Source organism: Arvicola amphibius, chromosome 2, assembly GCF_903992535.2.
Source record: "Arvicola amphibius chromosome 2, mArvAmp1.2, whole genome shotgun sequence".
NCBI lineage: Eukaryota > Metazoa > Chordata > Mammalia > Rodentia > Cricetidae > Arvicola > Arvicola amphibius.
In genome coordinates, this window is record NC_052048.2 from 181,893,049 (window position 1) to 181,917,334 (window position 24,286).

The 24,286-nt window shown below is 38.6% G+C and overlaps 1 protein-coding gene across 21 annotated transcripts in view; it reads left to right on the forward strand.

Moving 5' to 3' along the window:
* The first annotated feature begins 772 nt into the window (after nt 1-772).
* The window catches only part of Agbl3 (AGBL carboxypeptidase 3), a 79,078-nt gene continuing 55,564 nt past the window's right edge, over nt 773-24,286 (forward strand). For 8 of the 21 annotated variants that reach the window (XR_005284211.1, XR_005284214.1, XM_038318130.2 and 5 more), the window contains exons 1-4: nt 1,010-2,484; nt 3,473-3,533; nt 6,720-6,905; nt 20,060-20,167. Coding sequence is in view for 16 of the 21 variants with exons in the window: in XM_038318130.2 (XP_038174058.1) it covers nt 2,422-2,484; nt 3,473-3,533; nt 6,720-6,905; nt 20,060-20,167 (418 nt within the window). In the remaining 5 variants the exon portion in view is untranslated. Of the gene's footprint in view, nt 952-1,009; nt 2,485-3,472; nt 3,534-4,451; nt 4,633-6,719; nt 6,906-9,248; nt 9,420-15,287; nt 15,554-20,059; nt 20,168-24,097; nt 24,191-24,286 lie in introns of those variants that run through there. The other 13 variants (XM_038318120.1, XM_038318119.1, XR_005284216.1 and 10 more) reach the window with 13 other exon arrangements.

The window sequence follows — 24,286 nt, forward strand, 5'->3', positions numbered from 1 at the left end:
CTGACTTCAATATGGTTTTAAAAAGAAAAAAATATTTTTTTACGTGTAAAATGTTGGGTAATAAAGGATTTCTAATCTAATGAAACCTTTTAAGAGTCTGCCCTTATATAACCATGACTCCTCTAAATCAAGTCGTCTCATTTGCAGAATAAGGATGGAATACAATTATGCAGAATGGAACTCAACCTTTTTTTTTTTTTTTAATGTTTTTTCGAGACAGGGTTTCTCTGTAGCTTTGGGGCCTGTCCTGGAACTAGCTCTTGTAGACCAGGCTGGCCTCGAACTCAGAGATGCGCCTGCCTCCCGAGTGCCAGGATTAAAGGCGTGCGCCACCACCGCCCGGCGGAACTCAACCTTTTAACTCCAAGTACAATTTATGCATTCTTTTTATGGTTGAAGAAAGTTTAGTCCAGAAAATTAACCCTGAGGTCAGGCTGTTAAAAGTTAAATGAGCATTAAGAGACAAGTCTTCAACAGTATATTCTACTGCCTTCTCTGCGCAGGAACCTAGCAAACAATCTGCTGTCACTCAGAACAAATTGCTGTGCTAAATCCTCCTTCCAACCTGCAAAACTCAAAACGTCTCCAAACCTCCAGGTAGTGAATGATTACCCTGAAGCCAAACCCAGAGTTCCCATCATCCGCCCCAAACCGCACTACCTCCCTGCGGGTCGCTAGGCAAACCCCCCCAGCGCTTCCCGAAGTCTCGCGGGAGTACAGCCGTTGCCCTGGAAACAAGCGGCCCGCTCTCCATGGAGGGCGTGGCTGCGGCCGCTGAATTACGATGGCGTCTCCTCTGGCTCGGTCGTCTCCCGCTGTCTAGGGGGCGTCCTGAAGTACTCTCCCGGCAAGGGTGGAACGGCCGAGGGGGCGAGGCGGGCGGCAGAGACGCCACGTAGGCAGGGGAGCGCGAGCAATGCGCCCAGCGGCGCGGGGCGGCGCGGGGCCGGAGTGAGTGTGCGGGGGGCGGGCGGGCTCGGGGCGGCCCTGCGGTCCTACCCACCGAGAAGGCCTGGCGCGGCCGCGCGCCTCCCGGTTCGCCGCCTCTGCAGGCGCCCGGCGGCCGCGGGCTTCAAGCCCCCAGCGCTAGCCCGCCTAGTCCGTGCTCGTAAGAAGGCCGCCGGGTACCTGCAGGCGGGTTGTCCCTGTTTCGAGCTGTCATCCGGGGCTGGAGCGTCAGCCTCCGCCCTGACATGTCATCTAGAAACAGCTTTCTTGGTTGTTGTTGTTGTTGTTGTTTATGTTGAAGCTTGAGAGGCTTTCTGTGCGGTCAGCGCCCCCAAACACGCTCTTCTGTAAACAACGCAAACCAAGGGTTGTGAAGTGTGGTCAGTTGCGTGCTGTCCACGCTCCTGAACTCTTGTTTCTATAGGTAACATAAACCAGTAGTTGTGAAATTGGGAGATCCCTTTGGTAGCCTCCAAAGTGTAAAATTTGGCAGGGATTTTCGCTCATTCAGTTGCTTGGGAACAGGTTTGGCTGAAAGCAACAGTGTTCATCTCCCAACAGAACCTTTTCATAGAACCTTCTGGTATATCAATGCTAATAATGTAATTAAGTTAACTATACAGTAATGATTAGAATTAAAGAGAAACTCAAGTGTTAGACACTGAAGCTTTTGAGTCATTGAAAGCTAAGGAGGAAGGGGAAAAAATTAAACTATTGCTACATTATATTGCCTGACTAATCATACTTTTTTTTGCTGCTCAATTTTAATGCCTGAAGATAATCCTGAATTTACTATAGCTCTGTAGTGTTTAATTATAAATATAACGTGTAAATGGCTTGGCTGTGTAACGTGAAAGTTTGTCAACTAAATTATTTACATGATTTGCCTATTTTTAAAAAAGACTTCTTCAGTTTTATTTTTCTTCATAAAACGTACTAACAGGTTATAAATTTAGTTGGCCCTCTCCATCTCCTCCCAGATTCACCTTCCTGATCCCTGTCCGCTCATCTTTGTGTCTTCATTTTGATTGTTTTATTAATTAAAACATAGTTACCTCATTTACTCCCCTTCCAATATTCTCAGAATCATCGCCTCTTTCTCATTATTATCCTTATGCATGTGTGCAAATAATGCAGAGATGCTTACTGTAGAAGTCTGTTGAATGTTGCTTATATGCATAGATTTATAGGACTGACCATTTGGCGTTGTATAACCATTTAGTGGGCTTGGGCTTGTCCTTATTGGAATACTGATAATTTCTTCAAATCTTTGAAATTGTAATTAATTTCCTGTATCTATTAATTTAGATTTTAGAGCTTTGTCACTGTTAATTAAATACAGTTGGATGTGTTTGGAGTAGTCAGCTAATGTACAACACCTAGGCTTAAGAGAAAAGCCGCCCAATAGTTTCCTTAGACCTTCTACAGCCTCCCCACATAATAAGTGAAAGTTCAAGGCAGACACTAGGAGAGATGTCAGAAGACTCAGAGGAGGAAGACTATTCAGACAGAAGTATCAGCGATGATGATGAATCGGTATGTTTTTCTTTACATAATTTGAGATAAAATGTATTATAAAGCATATATTCCCAATTAAAACATTGTAGAATTAATATGGTGTAAAACTAAACTAAAGGATGATGTCATTGTCATGAAGGTTAGAAAAAAGCTTGACTGAAAAACTTATTGTGTAATATATCCCATCTAGAAAAATATCTTGAAGAGACTATCAACCTGAAGGTGTGGAGGGGAATAGGAAGGGAGGGAGGGAGGGAGGGAGGAAGAGGGTAAAATGATCTAATTCTATTTCAGTTAAAAACTTTTTTTTTAAATAAGAAGAGATTTTTCTTGAGAAAACACTTGGATAAGATTATTCAGGATTTTATTAAAATTTATGTATGTAATTATTAGGGGTTTTATTTTTCCAATCCATACCTACTTAATTCCTTGTGCTGGTCATGTTACAGCGTACTATGCCCCATGCTAGAACCACTGGGGTTCCAGCCAGTGAGCTCTTGCTTCACCACAGTGCAGCAGTGTGGCTGGTAACAGAAGGAAAGGGGTGGAATTGAACTGAGACTACGTGTCTGTTCCTACAACCTGCTCTAAGATGTTCCCTTTTAAAGTATAAATTAGAATATGTTTAAAGTCCCAAAATCTTTCCAAAATAATAGACAGTTCTCTGACTCCATACTTTTCTGTTTTTTTGGGTTTTTTTTTTTTTGAGTTCTCATTCTCCAACTGTTTTCCCAAGTGTTCCAAGAATCTTTAAACTTTATTCCTTCTCTGCAGTCATTATTATGGTCATAACCTGTGGAAGAGAAGAAATAAAGATGCAAATTTTAAAGTTCTAGCGGATTGGAATTACTGCTTTGGAGTCAGAATATAAGTCAAATAATCATTGGAGTCTTCCATTTATTAAAGATTAAGATTAAAGACAATCCCAAGTATTCAAGTTGACGTTAAACAAAACTCCAGGTTTTGATATTTTTGGTCCTTAAGTTTTGAAACTCTTTTGTTTCAGGATGAGGTTGCGTTTGTGAAATTTGTAAGCGATGATATTCATCGGTGTGCAGTACTAGCAGGTTTGAGCCCGTCTATTTGCACTTTCCTTCTTTTATTGTGGAACCTTAAATGAATAAAAAGTAGGATAAGGAAACTGGAAAAGCAATGCAGATTTAGTGTAGCAGTGACTATTCTGGCAGGCAGGGAGGAAGAAATACATCCACTTTGGGGTTTAAACGTTCAGGGCTATTTTAAGTAGACCTGGTTAATATTAGAAAGTAATGAATGAAATTAAATGAAAGCCGTGATTATTTTGTGAAGAACCATTTAACATAAGGAGTTACCTTTTCATTTTATTCAAAAATAGAAATTTTTTAAAGACATAAGATATAACAAGCATGATGTATTGGAAATACATATTTACTTCAGTAATGTATAGTTGCAGAAGTAGTTTTTAAAGTTAGGTTATCCATTTGCAAGTATTTAGATATGTAAATACATATTTACTTCAGTAATATATAGTTGCATAAGTAGTTTTTAAAGTTAGGTTATCCATTTGCAAGTATTTAGATATGTGTGTATGGGCATCTTTATGTATACTGAATTTTTTAATGTATACGTTTACAGTTGTACTGTCAAATTCTAAAATATTTCCAGTAAATATTTACATATATAACACAGTCCAATTCTGGTGTTAAAGCCATGCTGAAATCTTCACTTTAAGATAGCTACTCTTCTTAAGTTGGCATGTGTCGTTAGGAGGGTTTCTGTTGCTGAGACAATACCGTGAGCAAAAGCTGTGAGGGAAAATACCGTGAGCAAAAATACCGTGAGGGAAGGAAAGGATTTGTTTCATCTTCTTACTCTCAGATCACACTCCATTACTAAGGGAAGTCGGGAGGAACCCGAGGAACTGAGCTGGAGGCAGCAGTCAAAGCAGAGGCCACAGAGGAATGCTGCTTACTTGCTTGCTGAATTTGCTTTCTTATACCATCCAGGACCACTTGCCCAGTGATGGCAACTCCACCAGTGACCTGGGCCCTCTCACATCAGTCATTAATCCAGAAATTTGCTCCACAGACTTGCCTCCTTACCAGTGTTGTGGAGGCATTTTCTCAGGATTCCATCTTCCCAAATGTGTCTAGGTTTGTGTTGAGTTAACAAAAACCAACCAGCATAGTATGTATCTTTCTATACTTTTCTCTTTACAAGTGATATGTGTGTATATACATACATATGTAGTATATATGCATATATATAGTGTGTATAGGTGTATATATACATGTTATACCTATATACATATACCTATACTAGTGGAAATTGTATAGTGCTGTTCTGTGATGTGTCCCTGCTGCCTGTTTAGATTTTTGTTTATTTTGGTTTGGTTTTTTAGCTTTGCCGTTTAATAGAAAACAGGATATAACTCCTTGTTTTAACTGGTATATTGTTAGAGAAATTGAAAGTTATATTACAGGCTTATGGTCAATTATATTCCCTTTTATGAATTACCCATTCATGGTAATTCTTTGATTTTTGCTTATATTGCTTCCATCATAATTTAGAATTATTTTGATGTAGTTGAGTTTATCAGTATTCATTTATGGCTCTTTATCTATTCAAATTACAAAGATCTTCTCTACCCCAAGGTCATGAGTATACTCATCAAAAAAATTCTTAAGTACTTGTCTGTGTTAATCTGAATTTTGATAATATAGTTTCTCACATGAGTAGGTTTTATTTTTATTTCATAAATAGCTAGATTGTCACTTTGTAATCTGTGGGATTTATTGAAATTTATTGCTTTTTAATCACTGATTTGAAATGTCACCTTTACTACATATTAGACATGTTAACTTCACCGTGTACTAAATCCCATTTTTCCATCCCTGGGCTCATGAGTCACTGTTAATGTTGTAAATTACAGCTTTAAATGGGATATTTTGGTAATGCTGGAACAAGTATTTCTTCTCTTTCTCTAATTGAGTCAACAGAAACAATCTGAATATCTAACAATAGGAAAATTATTTTAAAAAAATCACATCACATTGTGTTCAAAGTATGTATTGTACTATGCTCATAGGAATGCTTTTATAAGTGAAGAAACATAATTAGTAAAGAGCCACAAATGAATTCTCATAGCCATATCAAAATAAATCTAAAGGATCAATATAGATATTTATCTTTGATACATATTAAATAAAGTCACAGTCATATGTTTAACATGATCCTATTTGGGTAAAGCCAATTAAATTGTAACTTTGACACATTTAAGGAGATGATTTGGGCAACAACAGGGCATAATTTGGGTACTTAAAACCTGAAAGGGTTTGGAAACACTATCAAGCCACACATAAGGGGAAGACTTCAAAAGTTACTTCCTAAGCAAAGCAAAGACTTGATTGTTTAAAGTGAAGCTGGATTGTGATTCTGGTGGAAAGTCCCTGGAGGTTAGCTCCCAGGTCCTAGAGTCATATAAAAGAAGGGAGATAAACTTAGAAGGGATTGCACATAAAGGGATGCCATGCAATTACACACTGACAGAAAGGGCCACTGCATTGTCTGCTGAGGATAGGCCCATGATAACCGTATGAACCACACTCCTGCGGTTGGCTCACACAGTGAAAAGTTTGTGACTAAGAGAACACTAGCAACCTTTAGGAATACAGTTCCAGTAAGTGTGTAGTTATAGTTAGTGACTATATTTAACTCATTGGGCAAATAGTATGGTTAAGTCAAATACAGGGCTTTGAGAAATAGATCATTTGGTAAAAACATGAGGACCTGAGTTCAAGCCCTAGCAATGTCTGCACTTGTAGTCCCAGCAATGGAAAGGTCTTTGAGACAGGAAAACTGGAGGGCTCACTGGAGAGTCGGTCCAGCCTAATTGGTGGGCTCTGGGCCAGGGAGAGACCCTGTCTCCGTGGAGGGGGACAGTGACAAAGGTTGTCCTGGGCTCCACAGGCTCTTGCACTCGCATGTAAAAGTCAAATTTAGATGATCTGCTAGAGAAGCTACAAGAAACAGACATTTTTTAAGTATTGGTAAGAAATCATAAAATAATACTATATAGGTTAACATTTTTAAGCTATTATGAAAATCAGTTGTCACAAAATTTTGTTTATTTAGAATGTCATGTTTATTAGTTAAAATGATATCTATAAATAAACATAAATTAAGTAGATTAAAAGGAAAAGAACTATGTGTAACAGGTAGGAATTGGGAATTTCTTTGTGGTTACTCATGACTGTATTTTAATCTTTCTTCAGCAGATTCTATTGGTGACCCATTCTTCCCTCGAACTACACAGATTTTATTGGAGTATCAGCTAGGAAGATGGGTACCACGCCTCCGTGAACCACGGGATTTATATGGTGTCTCTTCTTCTGGTCCACTGAGCCCAACACGGTGGCCATACCACTGTGAGGTCATTGATGAAAAAGTCCGGCATATTGGTATGTTTTTAGAGGTCTTGGGGATTTAGAATTAGCAAACTTATCAATCTTGATAGTAATGAGGAGACTAATGATGTTAACAGCTGCATTCCAGAAGTATAAGCTATGTGCATAAATAAAAATTCCTATTTGCTATGTAGGTTTAAAAGTAGAATTAATTTTAAAATGTAGTCTATTTAATTAAAGCATATCAAGAATATTTTACTATCTTTTTACACAAAGTCACCCAAATCTGGTATGCATTTTATATTTATGGGCATCACAGTTCAGACTATTCTCATTTCACTGTGCTTAAACAGAAGGATTTAAAATGTATGCCAGAACTGGGCACAGCACACAGGACGCTGAGGCAGAGGATTGCAAGTTCAAGGCCACCCTGGGCTGTATATCCCCAGATCCTATTTCAAATAAACAAATGTCCCAGATTTATACCGGCTCTGAATAATTCCAAAAGATGTGATACCATAGTCAGCCATGCTGGGCTTCTGCCAGAGTCATAGTACTCTCTCATCCTGGCCCTCAGTCTCTTCTTCTCACTCTATCTTTGCTGATGCTTGTCTTGTAGCTGCTTCTGTTCCTCCTTGATTGTCTAACTTCTTAAACCATTTTATCTTTGCCTTTTTTCTTATCCACTTTCTGTTTCTTTTCTTCAGTAGACAGGGATGAACTATAGAAGACTTGCTTAAAGTGTATTTTTTTGTTTCTTTATGTGTGTGATCCCAAATTGATTTTCTGCTGTCCTAGAAAGAGCTCATAGACTTAATGTCCATAGTCAATAACAGTGAGATAAAGGCAGTCAAAAAAAAAAATCCTCATTGCCCTGCAACTTCCTGCTGCTATTTTTCTGTTGTTGATTATAAAGCCCACATATGCTACTACCATGTAGAAATCTAATAAAATATTTGTGAATGGATAAAATTAAAAGCTGTCTGTTCTTATTACAGTGCCTACTAAAGTTAAATGCCACTCAGGAGTTTGTTTGTTTTAGTTTTTTTTTTTTTCAAGATAGGGATTCTCTGTGTAGCCCTGGCTGTCCTGTAACTCAATCTGTAGACCAAACTGTCCTCAAAGTCAGAACTCAGAGAGAAAGAGCCTGCAAGTAGAGTTTTTCTGGGTCTCGGCAGCCAACCCCCAAATAACCACACAGGAACTTATTGTAAATGCTCAGCTGATAGCTTAGGCTTGTCTCCAGCCAGCTCTTAGAACTTGAATGAACCCATCTCTTTCTCCATGTACTGTTATCCCAAGGTTCATTTACCTCATCTGCTAAATTCCCATGTTGCTTCTTCTGCATTTGGCTCATGACTTTCCAGATGCCACCCTTCTTCCCAGCATTCTCTCTGCCCCAAAAATCCTGCCTAGCTGTCAATCAACTTTTATTAACAATGAGATCAACACATTTTCACAGTATACAGAATGATTATTCTACAGCATTTCCCCTCTTTTTGTTTAATTAAAAGGGAAGGTTTTAATCTTAATATAGTAAAACTATATATAACAAAAACAGGTATCAAGTAAGAATTACAATATCCAGACCATTTATTTTTGACAAAATTAGAGAAAATACTCTTATCTAAATGTTGTGAGTCTAAAGTTTTATACCTGATTTATCTTTTAACAAAACTAAAGAAAACTATAAGTTTAACTGTTTAGTCTTTAACTTGATCAAAGACTCAAAAGGATGTGATGTTACCCAGTGATAGGTATATCTGGCTATAAAATATTTTGAGATTATTAGTTGTTTTTGGATTAAAGTAGATTCAATAATCTACCCTTTTTTCATACCATTCCTATATCATATCCCCCTTTTTTCCTTAAAAAATAAATCTTTGAATTTAACTCTTATTTAGCTTTTTTTCTGGCTATGACCAATAACAACTTGTAACCAGCCCTCCTCAAATGATAACAAACATCTATTACCCATCTTTCTGGAATGTAGGTGTTGTTTTCTCTAGACTGCTTCCTGGTGTCTGGGGCACTGGCATTCTTGGGGACCCTGAGAAAATTCTGGAGAATGTTTAACTCTTAGCTGGAGTAGTCTATGGTGCTGGACCATCTCAGCCAGCAGCCTTGAAACTATTCTGGATGCAAAACTCTGAGGAGACTGCAACAGAGGCATTTTGAGATGTTGGATCACCTGAGCCATTTGTTTTTATTGGTATCTGGTCCCCTTACCCTGAAAATACATAAACTTTTAAAGGTAACATACATATCTGTATTAGCACAAGTATAGACTGTGCATTGTACACAAGTTAGTCAAAGATTTGTTTTGTTTGAGTAGGTAAAATATGTGTTATGCATTTTGTAGGGCTTTTTTTTAGGTTTATTTCTTTATGTTTGTAGCCATGATTATCGGTGGGAGGGTGTCTTCTTTGATCAGACCTTCTTGCCTGGAGTCTTGCATAAACTGGACACAAAGAACCCGCAGAAAGAGGACTGATGATCTTTTGGAGTTCCTGCTTCATGAAAGAGTCTGTGAGACATTCTGCAGGACACAGACTGACTGTCTTTGAAATTTCCTGCTTCATGGAAAAGCCTGCTGGATACTATGGGCCTATAGAGATATATTTCAGTTAGAAAGGCATTCTTCATATCTTTCAAAGACTACAGAATATGGCATTTATGCCCCAACAATACAGAGGAACTTTGGGTGACTGTACAGGCAGTGAGGCGTCTCTGTCATTTCTAGAGTTTGGAAGTTGCTTATTTCTTGTTTGCTTAGGTAATATATCCTTCTGGAGTCTTTGATGGAGATGAAGAATAAATAGATAGTTATAGTTTTCCTTAGTTATGATAAAAGATAAAGTAGATATAAATATTGTAACTGTAATTCTTGCTTGATAACTGTTTTGTTATATGTAATTTTACTATGTTAAAGTGAAAGCCTTTCTTTTTTGTTTAAACAGAAAAAGGGGAAATGATGGAGGAGGGTCATCTGTCTATGTGTTACTTTCATTGGTTAATAAAGAAACTGCCTTGGCCCTTTAATAGGACAGAAAATTAGGTAGGCGGAGTAGACAGAACAGAATTGTTGGAGAAAGAAAGCAGAGTCAGGCAGACGCCTCAGGCAGACGCCATAGCTCTCCTCTCTGAGACGTACACAGGCTAAGATCCTTCCCGGTAAGCCACCACCTCATGGTGCTACACAGATTACTAAATATGGGTTAAAGCAAGATGTGAGAATTAGCCAATAGGAGGCTGAAACTAATGGGCCAGGCAGTGTTTAAATGAATACAGTTTCCGTGTAGTTATTTTGGGTGTAAAGCTAGCCGTGAGGGAGCCAGGCAGGAACGCAGCCCGCTACTCCTTCTACAAGACCTGATACATATCAGCCTAGAATAAATCCACAGCCTTACATTTCCTATAGAAATAAAGCATAACCTCTTCCCCAAAGTAACATATATTTTAACTTCCATTTTGAAGTCAAGACATTTTTAAAATATATGGGTTGGTTTAATTCATCAGCTTTCATAATCCAATGTGTAGATCCTTTATGAGCAGTCAGAAAATCTAAGGACAATACAATAACATACAGAATCCAGATTCTCTGTGTATTTCCCTTGTTTACATGGATTATATATTTTTTAACTTTTTAATTGTACTTTACTCTATTTAAGGACTTTTATTTTTGAACTATTTTTTAATCTATGACTATATATACATTTTCTCTTCTCTCTCCCAAACCTATGTATATTTTTAAATATACTGTAACCCATTTAGAGTTTTTTTCCTATCTTGATATGTCTTTGCTGAGCATCTGTATTGTTCTTTGATTATATGAGACAAATCTTAAACTGCTATGTTACCTGCCACTGGTATAGCTTAGCTTGTGCATTTGGCTCCATTTTGTGTGTTTAGAACCTTGGTTTCATCTGTTTGTTTGTTTTGGTTTTTTGAGATGGGGTTTCTCTATAACTTTGGAGCCTGTCCTGGAATTTGCTCTATAGAGAAGCTGACCTTGAACTCACAGAGATCCCTCTGCCTCTGCCTCCCAGGTGCTGGGATTAAAGACCTGCACCACCACCACCACCACCCAGCTGTTTAGGACCATTTTTAAGCTTTCTCGGGTTTTATGTGAATCTATATTTCCCGACAGTGAGTGCCATTTGTAGATGGAGTTTTTCTGTGTCCTGGCAGCCACTCCCAAAAAAACTACTCAGAGACATTATTAATTATAAATGCTCGGCCCATAGCTTAGGCTTGTCTCCAACCAGCTCTTAAAACTTAAATTAACCCATTTCTATTAATCTGTGTGCTGCCCCAAGGCTCATTTACCTCTTCTACAAAATTCCCATGTTGCTGCTTCTACATATGGCTCAACACTCCTCAGACTCCACCTTTCTTCCCAGCATTCTCTTTGCCCTGAAAATCCTGTCTAGTTTTCGGCCAATCAGATTTTTATTAACAACAAGAGCAACACATTTTCATAGTGTACAGAAGGATTATTCCACAGCATCTGGTGCCCCTGCCTCCCAAATACTGGAATTAAAGGTATGCGTCACCACAATCTGTCAAGGAGTTCTTAAAAACTAAATTTTCTTCTTACATTATCTGCTTTTAGATACATAGGTATCATAGCAAGATTGGCAGTCAACAGATAGAGGACATAGAGAAGCAAAAAGGATAGTGGGTCTGCTTATTTATAGAGAAGAAAGCCAAATTTTTTCTTCTTTCTCCCAAACCTATCTATATTTTTAAACACATTGTAGCCCATTTAGAGGTTTTTTTCCATCTTGACTTCCAAATTATAGGTCTAGAAATACATTAAGAATTCATGCTTACTACTATAAGCACCATTTATTTACAGAGATGACTTCAGTGTCTATTTTCCATGGTTTAAGGTATCTCCTGTTGACTACCACAACACACTAAATCTTAACTCTTCCTCAAGTCCTTCTTATGTCTTGCTTCTGTTTCATAATCTTTTTGTAGCTGTGTGAGAAAGAAGGGAATTGGAGCTGAGAAGGAACACCCTTCCTGCTTTTCCTGTGGCCTCTGTCTATGTTCTCTTCTGTGGGAGTGGTAAGAGACCTAAAGGGGAGAAGAAAGTAAATCCCCAGCACATCACTGATTTCCAGCATGCCCCTGCCCCATGCTGGTTCCATTTAGTAAATTTCTCTCCCCCTAACTGGACAACCCACTTTCCCATCCTTGGTGCATCCTGTTTTTATGATTATAGCACTTAATTTCCAACCTTCATTTAGCCTTTGGTGATTAACATCAGTGCCTTGGGATGACACCCTGGTTACTTGATACACTCCCAGTTTTGTGCTTTCAGGTTAGAGCAGTTCTATATCTGGCTTCTACTAATCCCAAATATATTTTCATACCAAACTCCTATTTTTAAGAATAGTTAGATTCACTGGTGCCATTTTTCAGGCGTCTTACATGGTAAATAGACTTTGAGCTTTATGAGCCCAACTTCCACTATAAATGAAGATGCAAACACTCCATGAAGTAGGTCAGATGCAGCCATTCTCAGCATTGGTTTCCCAAGGTCCCTAGAGTAATGATGGAAGCTTCACAGATACTAGTGACACACTTCGTGCATGGTAGACTCATACAGGGTGAGAGCTTTGTTTCGGGTTGTTCTTTCTTCAGCCTGTGTCCTGCAACATTTGCAGGTTGTACAGGGTATCAAGCTACAACATCTGCTGCATCCTTTCAGTAGGAAACATGGGGAATTTACTCCCAAGTGTCTCTGACAGCTTTTCCTACTTGCTATCATTTCAGAAAGTCTTTTTCACAGTTTTGCACGTTCCTTTGAGATTGCTTTTTTAAACAAGTTTAAGTACTTGACAGGACATATAAGACTAAACAGAGTTCCACTTGCAGATTGCTTTATTTAAAGGTAGAGGAATGGTGTAGCAAAACAAAGAGGCTTCTGGCTAATGCCATAGCCCAGAAGACATCCTCCTGGTACAAGCTCCCCAGAGTCTTAATTCTCTCTCCTCTCTCTCTCTCTCTCTCTCTCTCTCTCTCTGTCTCTTTCTCTCTCTGTCTCGTACACACACACACTTCTGATTAAAACAGCATGTATGCAGTGAATTGCTCTACCTCAGAAACTGAGGCAAATCAAAACAAAGTTTTGTGCCTCTCATTTCATGTGGTTAAAACAGATTGTTTAAATGTACTGACAAATGAAAGCCATCAGTTTATAAACTTTTGGGGGTTACCAGAGCAGTCTAAAACCTTAAACAGCTCATCTACTAATCTTACTGTCCTTTTCTTAGCCAAGAGTCGAAGTTAGACATCCAGTGTGCCATGTAGATAAGATAGGACATTTCTCTAGCCCAGTTGTATACACAGTTGTTTATTGTGAAAGTCTTTCCATATTAGCTTTTTATAATAGTTATGATAGATTTTGTAGGTAAAGGCTGGGTGTCTGTTTCCCACCCACCCAGACCCTAAATAACCATAATTGCCAGCTAGCTCCTATTTCTTAAACTAACCCATTTCCGTTCTTTTGTATTTTACTATAAGGCTCGTGACTTACCAATAAGGTTCTAGGGGGTAGCTCCAGCAGCAGTACTTTTTCCTTAGGCAGCTACATGGTGTCTCTCTGACTCCGCCTACTTTCTCCCAGCATTTTAGTCCATCCCCTGTCGCACCCCCCCACCAGCTCTATTCTGCCCTGCCACAGGCCCAAGTAGCCTCTTTATTCATTAACCAATAAAAGCATGTACAAGGTAATTATTGTCATTGTCACCCAGCTACAAACCTTGCAGCCTACAACAGAAACCTGCTTACAAGCTATTCTGATGCAGTCATGACACAGATGTTTATGGGAGTGACCAAGCACTTTTTTTTTTTTATTGAATTTAAGGCCTACTCCTTAAAGTGGAACCTATACCGGAAAGTACTAAAGTGGCCAAGAACCTGAAACTAGATAGGTCCTGGGTCTAGGGGAAAACCTATTATTTTGTAGTTCTATAGAGACATATAAATGTTCCTATAATAAATGACTTCTAAAGACATACTTCTGTTGTCAGAGCCTCACTTTAAAAATCCATGCAGAGAATCAGTAAGACATTACTTCATAGAAGTTAAACAGACTTTCAGTAAACACTTAAAAAGATATTTAACATCCTAGCCATCAAGTAAATTGATGCCACACTGAGGTACCATTTTGGAACCCACAAAACTACACAGTAAATGTACCGAGGACAGACCAATAGACTGTTCCACGGGAAGTATATATGTGCATGTCCACATGGAATAACTCATTTTGCAGAGCTGTGGAAACACTTGTCTTTTGGAAAAGTTGCTGTCATATCATGATTCTCCCTTCAAAATGGGATTCATTCCCAAAACACCTCAGCAGTGTGACTTCTGCACAGGCAACAGAATGACCTTTCCATTCCCCCACACCATGAAGCTGTAGAGCGATAGTATTCACTCTTTGTTCTAACAGTTAAATTTACATAGAGTCAATCCCACAAAATTACCTGCTAGCAGACCACATAGAAATTCCTATAGAAGACAGGTACTGAGCAGGAAGGTAGCATACCCCGCCTTTACCAGACAGACAGGTCTAGTCGTCAAGTCCAGGCTCAGGGACATTTAGTAGCTTTATCTAATGATGTGGAATGTCAGGTATTTCCCCTTGGATGCTGGCCCTTTCCTGGGTGGTGTCACCTGTTCGAGAGCACTGCTTTGTCAGGTTCTACCTGCCCCTTTTTATGATCATAAAATGCATGTGATATCATTGTTTTGTCTATAGGATTCTCCAACTATGTCTATAAAAACTAAAACCCTCGTAGAGATCACCCCGTATGCTTCTTCTTCCTCTTCTTCTTGCTGCTTCTTCGTACAAAGGAATAAAGAACATGTAGCAGTAACATACGTGAATTGATTCATTGTGTTTACCCTCAGATCCAGTTAGCCAGTTTTCACCTGCAGAGCAAATCTTTCTGGACCCTGAGAGGTTTAATGGGCTTAACCCCAAAATAAAGCTCGATAATACCACTTTACAGGAACAAGGATGACTAGACTATAAAGTCAGATCACAGCAAATGGTGAGGCTGTAGAGAAACTGGAGGCCTGATACGCTGGAAAGAACGTAAAGCTGTGCAGTCAGTGTTTTCGCTCCTAGCTATATCCAGGAGAAATGAAAATGTGTCCAAACAAAAACTCACGACTGTCAATGACAGTGTTATTCATAATAGCCAACGTATGAACACAATCCAGATGTGCATCAAGAGAAAAATAGATAAACATGGTGCAGCTATGTAATGAAATCTCAATAGCCAAAAAAAGAATGAAGAAGTATTAAACATGCTACAAGATAGAGGAACCTTACAAACATGCTGGGAAGTCAGACAAAAGAGGATAAATGTCATGTGATTATCAGATTGATAACTACCTTAATTGTCATCACAGAACATCATCTAATATATGATGGAAGCAGATGCAGAGATCCACAGAAACACTGGTCCAAACTCCTGGAGTCCAGCCATAGAGAGGGAGGAGCGATATTATGAGCAAAGAGGCCAAGACCATCATAGGGAAACCCACAGAAACTGCTGACCTGAGTTATTGGGACTGACAACTGGGAAACCTGAATAAGACCGAACCAGGCCCTCTGAATGTGGGTGATAATTGTATGGCTTGGTCAGTTTGTGGGGCCACTAGCAGTGGAGCCAGTATTTATCCCTAGTGCATGAACTGGCTCTTTGGAGCCCGTTCCCTATGGAGGGATACCTTGCCCAACCTAGATACAGGGGGAGGGCCTTGGTCCTACCTCAAGTGATGTGACAGACTTATGTTGACTTCCCTTGGGAGGCCTCCCCCTCTCTGAGGAGTGAGGTGGGGGATGGCAAGATGGGGGAGCAGAAGGACATGAGTGAGAAAGAACTGGGCCTGGGTCTTAAAAATAAAATATGTGACTGTATTTGTGTGGAATGAGAATTTGTAGATACATAGAAACAAAATAACACAGATAGGGCAGATGAGATGACTCAGTATATAAAGGCACTTGCTGCCACACCCAGGAACTTGAGTTCAGTCCCCAGAACCCATGTTGTGGAAGGTGAGAGCTAACTCTCACAAGCTGTCCTCTGACCTCATGCATGTAGGATATGTGTGTCCACATACACACAAAATAAGTAAACAGTGTAACAAAAGTAATGATTTAAATGGTTGCCCTCTACTCAAAGGTTGTACATTCTGTTCCCTTTCCCAGGTGTACTGGGTGTTCTAGATTGTATATCTTGTTCTATAGAGAAAAAAAAATGGATAGATGACTCTTAATGGAGTTTTGTTAGAAGTTAGTGGAGGAAAAGTCCAGAAGCAGGTACTAACCTATGTCCTATATCTTTCCTCCCTGAAAAGGCGCTTCACACACGATTTATGTTAAAAGCTTGTGGCTGTACCCTTTTAACAGTCTGTGAGGTCAACAGCATCTTAGACAGGTACTCAGGTCTGGTTTTGTCTTTCAGATGCCCACCTGTCTTGCCCTGTATTTTGAAGTACCTAGGTAGCCTGCAATTTCAATACTGTAGTAGATTCAATAAAATATTTTGGAATGCATCCAGTTTGGGATTCTTTTTTATTATTATTATAAGGGTGAGGAGATATTCTGTCTTTATTCTACACATCTCTTAGGTGAAATTGGACATATGACTGTACTTTTCAGAAACATCATTCATGTAAGACTGAAAAACTATTCCAGATTGAAAGAGGCTAAATACATATTTTGACATCCAGTGTGGTGGCATATATCTGTAATTGCAGCATCAGGAGGTGAGATAGGAAGATCCCTACGTTCAAGATCAGCCTGATGTTGACTGAGTTTTCTGTTCCCGCAGCTGTTAAGTCCCAAATAAATCAAACAGAGGTCTACATTAGTTATAAACTGATAGGCCTAGTAGCTCAGACTTCTTATTAATTCTTACAACTTATATCAACCCATTATTCTTGTCTATGTTAGCCACGTGGCTCGGTACCTTATTTGGCAAGGCAGTCACATCTTGCTTCTTCTGTGTCTGGGTCATGACTACAGACTGAAACTTCCTTCTTCCCAGAATTCTAGTTGCCCTGCCTCTACTTCCTGCCTGACTACTAGCCAATCAGCATTTTATTAAGAATAATACAAGTGACAGGATAAAAGACCATTGTCCCACAACACTTCCCTCTCCCAAAAAAAAAAAAAAAAACAAGACTCTGAATCTAATATCCTTTGTTTAGCTTTTCTCCTGACCATTATCCATAATAACTTGTAACCAATGTTCTAAACAGGGGAAAATATCCATAGTCCATTTTGTAGGATTGGGGTCGTAGTTTTCCAGGCTGATTCCTGCTGATTGGGGACGCTGATAATCTTATGGGGACCTAAAGAAAATTTATAATTATGATTTTAATCAAGTCGTGATTGGAGTATCCTGTGAGGCTTGATCATCTCAGGCAGCAGTCTTGAATCTATTCTGGATGTAGAACTCAGACATCTGGGCAATCCACTCCTATCGGAGATGTCTCAGGGGGTCTTCCTTGATCAAACCTGATTTTTTTTAACCTAGATTGAGTCCACAGCCTCTCATTTCTTTTCCAAAGTAACATACCTCTTGACTTCAATTTTGAAGTCCAGGTATTTTTTAAAATACATATTTTGGATTAAGGCACCAGCATTTATAAACAAATATCTTTTAGCAGCTGTTGCTCCTTCCTCAGCATTCACACAATTCAAAGAGAACATAATAACATACAGTATCCAGACTCTCTGTGTATTTTTCATCTTTACATGGCTTTATTTTAACCTCTTTTTATTTTTAACTTTTGGCTTTTTGAGACAGGGCTTCTCTGTGTATCTTTGGCTGTCCTGGAACTCCCTCTGTAGACTAGGCCGTCCTTGAACTCACAGAGATCTGCCTGCCTCTGCCTCCCAAAGGCTGGTATTAAAGGTGTGTACCACCACACCCAACCACTCACTTTTTTATTTTAAGAACTTTATCCTTTTTTTCTTTTCTCTCCAAAGCCTACATATATTTTTTAACACACTGTAAATTGTTTAGAGGTTTTCTTGTCTTTGAATCTCTCTTTACTGTGTATCTCTCTTTTTCTGACCACATGAGTCTTTAATTTGCTAAGCAGTATGGCTAGGGTTAAAGCCATGGCTTTGATGGCAAGATCCACCCCATTTTTTAGCTTTCTGAGAATCTAGCTTCAGTGTGAAGGTACTGGCCAGAGCCATGTTTATTGCCACAATTGTATGGTGTTTCAAGGTCCATGTCACCACCAAGAAGTATGCTGTAGGCTATTCATAAACACCATTTAAATGTTTTGTGGCAGAGCCTCTTAAAAGAGATGCAAGGTTTTGCAGCTAAAGCTGAGTCAGGAAGCTTCTCTTAAATGAGAGTGCTTGCCTCTAGCAAGCAGAGCCCACCTGAGAAATATGCTATTATCAATAAACTGTGCCTAACTCTATTCTTTTCTGTCAAGAATTACTTCCCAAGCTCACTCAGGCTTTGTGTGGATGCAGTTGTCCACACATTGGGCCCAGTTAGTTGCATGGAGGCTGCTTGGTATTTCCAGGCTGCCCAGCCACCTGGCTAACTAGTTAATTCACAGCTGCCCAGAACCGAAATAATCACACAGAAACTATATCCATTAAATCACTACTTGGCCCTTAGCTCTAGCTTCTTATTGGCTAACTCTTACATCTTAGTTTAACCCATCTCCATTAATCTATGTATCACCATGTGGCAGTGGCCTACCAGCTAAGTTTCAGCATGTCTGACTCTGGTGGCAACTCAGTGGCGGCTCTCTGACTCTGCCCTTCTTCCTCCCAGCATTTAGTTTAGTTCTCTCTGCCTAGCTCTGTTCTACCCTATCAGGTCAAGCCAGTTTCTTTATCCATTAACCAATAAAAGCAACACATAGACAGAAAGACCTCCCACACCATCCTGAGATACAGAATGAGAATGTATTTCAAAAATTAAAGGTACAAATAAAAACAGAATTATGTGCAATTTTAAAGTAGATCATTTTACTACTGATACAACTTGTAATGCCTCTGTTGGAATCTTAGGGTTAGACAGCAGTAACAGACCAAAATTATGATCTTGATGGGTATACTAATGGTTGTATGGGAGAATTTCTTCTTTGTCAGGAACATGCAAGTGTTTGGAAAGGATTTAGTACTGTATTGCTAAAGTATTTTAGGGGAACAATTTTCGTTTATTGTTGTTTGCTTTCCACATATATCCAATTGTTTCAAAATAAGTTAGAAAACGACATACCTAGAAATAAATCTAACAAAGGACATAGAAGTCTTATGTATAACCATAAGACATTAACAATAGCAATTTTTAAAGATTTATGTAAATAGAGGGCATTTCCAGAGAGGGAATGCCCAACTGAGCCTGGAAAGACTCTTCTAATGCAGATGGCACCTCAGCATGGACTAATGAGCCAGATAGAAGAAAGGAGCAGCATGCTGAGTACCAGCATTCTTTCTCTGGTCCCTGACTCTTGGTGATGTGATGTGATGGGACCTGACCTGCTCTGCTGTGCCTTCCCGGCCATTACGGATGAACCCCCTGAAACAACAAACAAAAACAAACCCTCCTTTAAGTTTGTCAGCTGTTTGATCACAGAAACTAAAAAGTAACTAATATAAGGGGAGATAGTAGAGTCATGTTTTGGAAGGCTCGTTCTTTAAAGACATAAGTTATCCCCAAACTAATCTACAGATGTGGTGTAATCCCAACAACAATTGGAACTGGAAGTTTTGTGGAAGTCTTAAGAATATTCACCCTTTCTGGGGAGAGAAGAAACAAATCTGTTTACCAGTTTAAGGGGGGACCAAGCAAAAGGCTGAAAACAGGAAGCAGAAAGTACAAAATGGAATGAGCGAGACATTTAGAGAAGGGGTAAAATAGCATAGAGCACTCAAGAGAACTAGAAACTTTACTGTAGAGCTTGTCAGCATAAAATAACTGCTGCTGAACTGGACAGTAATTAGCACAAGGTACACAAGTCATGAGTTCTGATCCAGTGTGACAATGTTATTTCTTGTGATGAATCCTTGATAAAAAATCTAGCCCTCTGTAAAACATTGACTTTTAGGCTGGGTATATATCAATTCGTAATTTGAAAGCATATATTAAAATTTATTTTGAAGTTATATTCAATTACTTCTCCCTTCTTTTTTTAAGAGTGGACTCCTTTTTTTCCTGAGCCGGTATATGTCCCGACGGGCATGGAAATAGAACCTGTTTACCCAAACTCCAAGGAAGATACTGTGGTTTATCTAGCTGAAGACGGTGGGCATCTTTAACACACTGATGTAAAATATAATTTGGTGTCTGGTTTGAAGTCTTAGACCTTTTTGTTGTTTGTAGAGGGAACTTCAAATTACTCGGAAGTCCCTGTTGTCTTAATAACATATGACTACATATTCAGATGTTTAGTGCTGATTCTGCTTTTGCAGACATATTTTAAATATGCTAGCCATTAAATGGAAAGTTCCATAGAGACTGAAATATATTTTGTTTGTTTTCAAATATAAATCTAGCGATATCCGCAAAGTCATTATTCCCTCTGTCTACAGTTTGTCTTTGTAGAATCAGTCAAGTAATTTTCTGTTAATTTCATCCCTGTTTGGTGATTTTTTTTTATGTTAGCGTCTTTGAAAGAAAAGAAAATAGTCCATATTGCAAATAAGATCCAAAGTTATATTCTAGGAAAGTGTTTTTAATGTTTGAGAGCTCTGCAAATGCAGACGTCTTGTCTGCCTTTAAGATAATGCATGCTGATAACCCAACAGAAGTCTGGGTCAATGTCCTAATTATGGGACTCTTATGAAATTTCCTCATCAGAGTTTGATATCTTATTGTTTCTATATATTAAAGTAGCTTCCAGAGAGCATACATATTGAGAAAGCAAGCATGCTAAAGAAAAATTCAGAATGGCTGTTTCTCTACAGTGACAGTCCCAGAAATCATGTACTCACACGTATACAAACACAAGCACTTCTCAAATTTTAAACTTTTGTTTACAAATATTTACATAACTAACCTATGATCTTTCACACATAACTGAAATGAGGTAACTAAAAAAATTAAGTTGTTTAGGTCAATAAGGAGCTTAGGTTAGGTTAGTCAGAGTTTACGTGAAGAAACTTAATGAATTTGCAACAGAGCAGATAGAGCTGAAGGAGACAACAGGAGGCTATCAACAGAAAATGGCCTGTCTCCTGGGTCTGAATTAGTAAGAAAGTGGGATGGTCTCTAGACCTACAGCTGGTAACTATGTGAGAAGGCAGCTCCTAAGCTACTGTGGCTTCCAGTGGAGAACACAGTGGGAGATAGCTGAATGTCACTCTCTCCTCCTTCCCAAGTTCTACAGAGCTTCTTGGTGTCCACAGCAGAGGCTCAGAGACCCTCCCAGACAGTCCCTGAAGATCGGGATACCCAGAAGCACATAATGGAGAGAAATGTGCTGTGGGAAGAGAGTAGAGATGGGCCTGAGGGAGAAACCATGTGCATTGCTGTTTGAAAACCACCTCACCTGATTGCAGCATTGGCTTTGGCAGTTGTGAAATCTGCCTTTAAATGATTTGAAAGGAAAGCAATAGAAATAAGATTTAAGATGAAAACTTTCTACCATACTTTCATCAGCATATAAAAGATCATTCTAAAATACTTATATTTCTCCATGTTTTATTAATAATGAAAACAACAGAAAAAGGTTTCAATAAGTTAAGATATAAATTAAGTACCAATGAAAACTAAAGGTTCCGAGAAAGCTGTAATCCTCCAATAGGCTATGGAAGACGATGACACTGTGTGGTATGATTAGCAGGGGGGGGCGGGGTGTTAAATCAAGGTGAAATAGGCTGAGTTTACAATTTTTTGGAACCCCAGAGAATTCCTATTTGTCTACCTGCTGGTGAGTTCCCCGATGTTCTGCTGAGCAAGTGTTGTTTTGACTTCTGTCAGTGATCCTAAGCTCCCTGGAGATAAACTCACAAAGCATGCCTTTGTGTCTGGCTGCTCTGCCTCAGGGTTCTGGTCTTCAAATCCACTGTGCTACTTGATGCTTTCATACGCCAAGTAATTCACCCTTCTATAACTACATAACAACTTATTCTCTGTTTATGTTCATGATCTATTTTGAATAATTTTTTGATGCATGGCTTGGAATATAAAAGTTAAGGTTTACTTTCCCACACACCTGTTTTTGAAACTATTTCACCCTGAAGTGTTGAAAAAACTATCCTATCCTCCATGGACGTGTCTAGCTACCTTAATGAAATGTCAGTTCGCAGTATACATGTCAGTTTGCTTCTAGACGGTGTATTCTGTGATGATATGTTGATGAGTGTGCTAACAACACACTGATGGTGTAGCTTTATCCATAGCTGGATACTTTGATACAAAAAAAGCCATTTGAGCTTTTTTATTAGTATTTATATTGTATATCTTTTTCCACCATTTAAAATGTTTGTTTTGTTTTTGGTTTTGTGAGGCAGGGTCTCACTGAGTAACACTGGCTAGCCCAGGACTCACTATGTAGACCTGGCTGGCCTCAAACTCATAAATTCACCTGCCTCAGCTTCCTAAGTACTGGGATCAAAGGCGTGGGTCATCATACTTGGCCACATCATTTAGTTTTTAATCTGTTTTCTTCATTTTTTTAAATAGGTACTTACAACATATAGCTGTGCTTGGCTTTTATATAGTTTGAAGATATGTTTTTAAACTACACTAATCAATAAAAGTTTTGATGCAATTGGATTCAATACTTACCATCTTGCTGTGTTGTATTTTTTTGTTTTTTTTTTTTACTCTTTAATTAGCTTTTTGTGTGGTTGCCTTAGGTTTTTTAGTGTATGTCTTTATAAAAGATTCTCCTTGCAGCTGGGTGTTGGAGGCACATGCCTGTATCTTAATACTCAAGAAGCTGAGTGAGAGGATCACAAATTCAAGGCCAGCCTGATATACACAAAGAAAACTTTTCTCAAAAGTAGATTAACTGGGGATGGAGAGATGGCTCAGTAGTTAAGAGCACTTTCTGCTCTTGTACAGGATCCCAGTTAAGTTTCCAGAGCCCACACTGGATAGCTAACAACCACCTGTAACTCCAGTTCCAAGGGATGCAACACCCTCTTCTGACCTCCAGGGACACTAGACATGCACATAGTGCACATACATACATACAGGCACTCATATATGTGTGTGTGTATTTATGTATGTATATATTTATATGTATATATCTTTTAAAAATTAATGATTTTAAAATAAATATAAAAATTACTTCTAAATAACCCTATGTCATTTCATAGATAATACAAAAAATCTTATAAAAATGTATTTTCAATTTCCTTTTTTATCGTAGTTTCAAATGTATTTTAACTTTTTCGTGTGCTAAAAGAAGTTACTGTTCCCTTCATTAGTAATCTTTTAGATAATTAAAAAAAAGAAAAGTGACTATTTACTTTTAGTTTCTAGTACTAATTTTTTTGTGTTTGTGTGTGCATGCATGCACATCTATATGAGCATATGCATGTGCGTGGAAGCCAGAAGTAAACCTGTGTGTCATCCTCAGATGCTGTCTACCTTGTGTTTTGCAACAGGGTGTTTCATGGCTAGTTTGGCTGACCCAGCAGGCTTCAGGGATCCCTAGAACATGGATTAGAGGCTCTGCCATTGCACCTGACTTTTACAAATGTGGGTTCTGGAGGTTGAGCTCAGGTTCTCGTGGTTACTCAGCAGACATTGTACTGGCTGAGTTTTCTAGCTCCCTGGCCATCAAGCACTTATTTATTTATTTATCTATTTATTTATTTATTTATCTATTTATTTATTTACTTATTTATTGTACAGATCCAAGTTTCTGTCTAATAACACTTCTCCCTGGAAAAAATCTACTATTTCTTGTAATGCAAATTAATTCTGTCTCAGAAAAAAATATTGTCTATTTGACAAGTTTTATCTTACAGCACTTGAAAAATGTTCCAAATTTATAACCTCAGAGTTTTAATCTTTATTCCTACATAGATATGTTTGTTGTTCCTTGAGTTTTTTAAAACTTTGGTTTCTTGCCAGTGACTAATGTCAGAGTCTCAGGTATTATTTCTTCACACTTTTCTTCTCCTGGATTTCAGTCTGAATATGTTAGGTTATTTGATAGCAACAGTTCTTGGATCTGGCAGTCTTATTTTGTATGTTTTGTGTTACTTTTGTTTTTAGAAACTCCTGCTTGAGTTTATGTGTTTGCTCAGCATCCTCGTGTTTACTGAGTCCCCCTTTGCTCTGTGAAGTCTCCCAATGAGCTCCTCAGAGGTAGTTTCAATTCTGTTACTGCTTTTCACGCGTCGTTTCCTATTTGATGCTTTCTTACTCCCCCTCTGATCTTGCATATTCTTTTACACTTGGTCC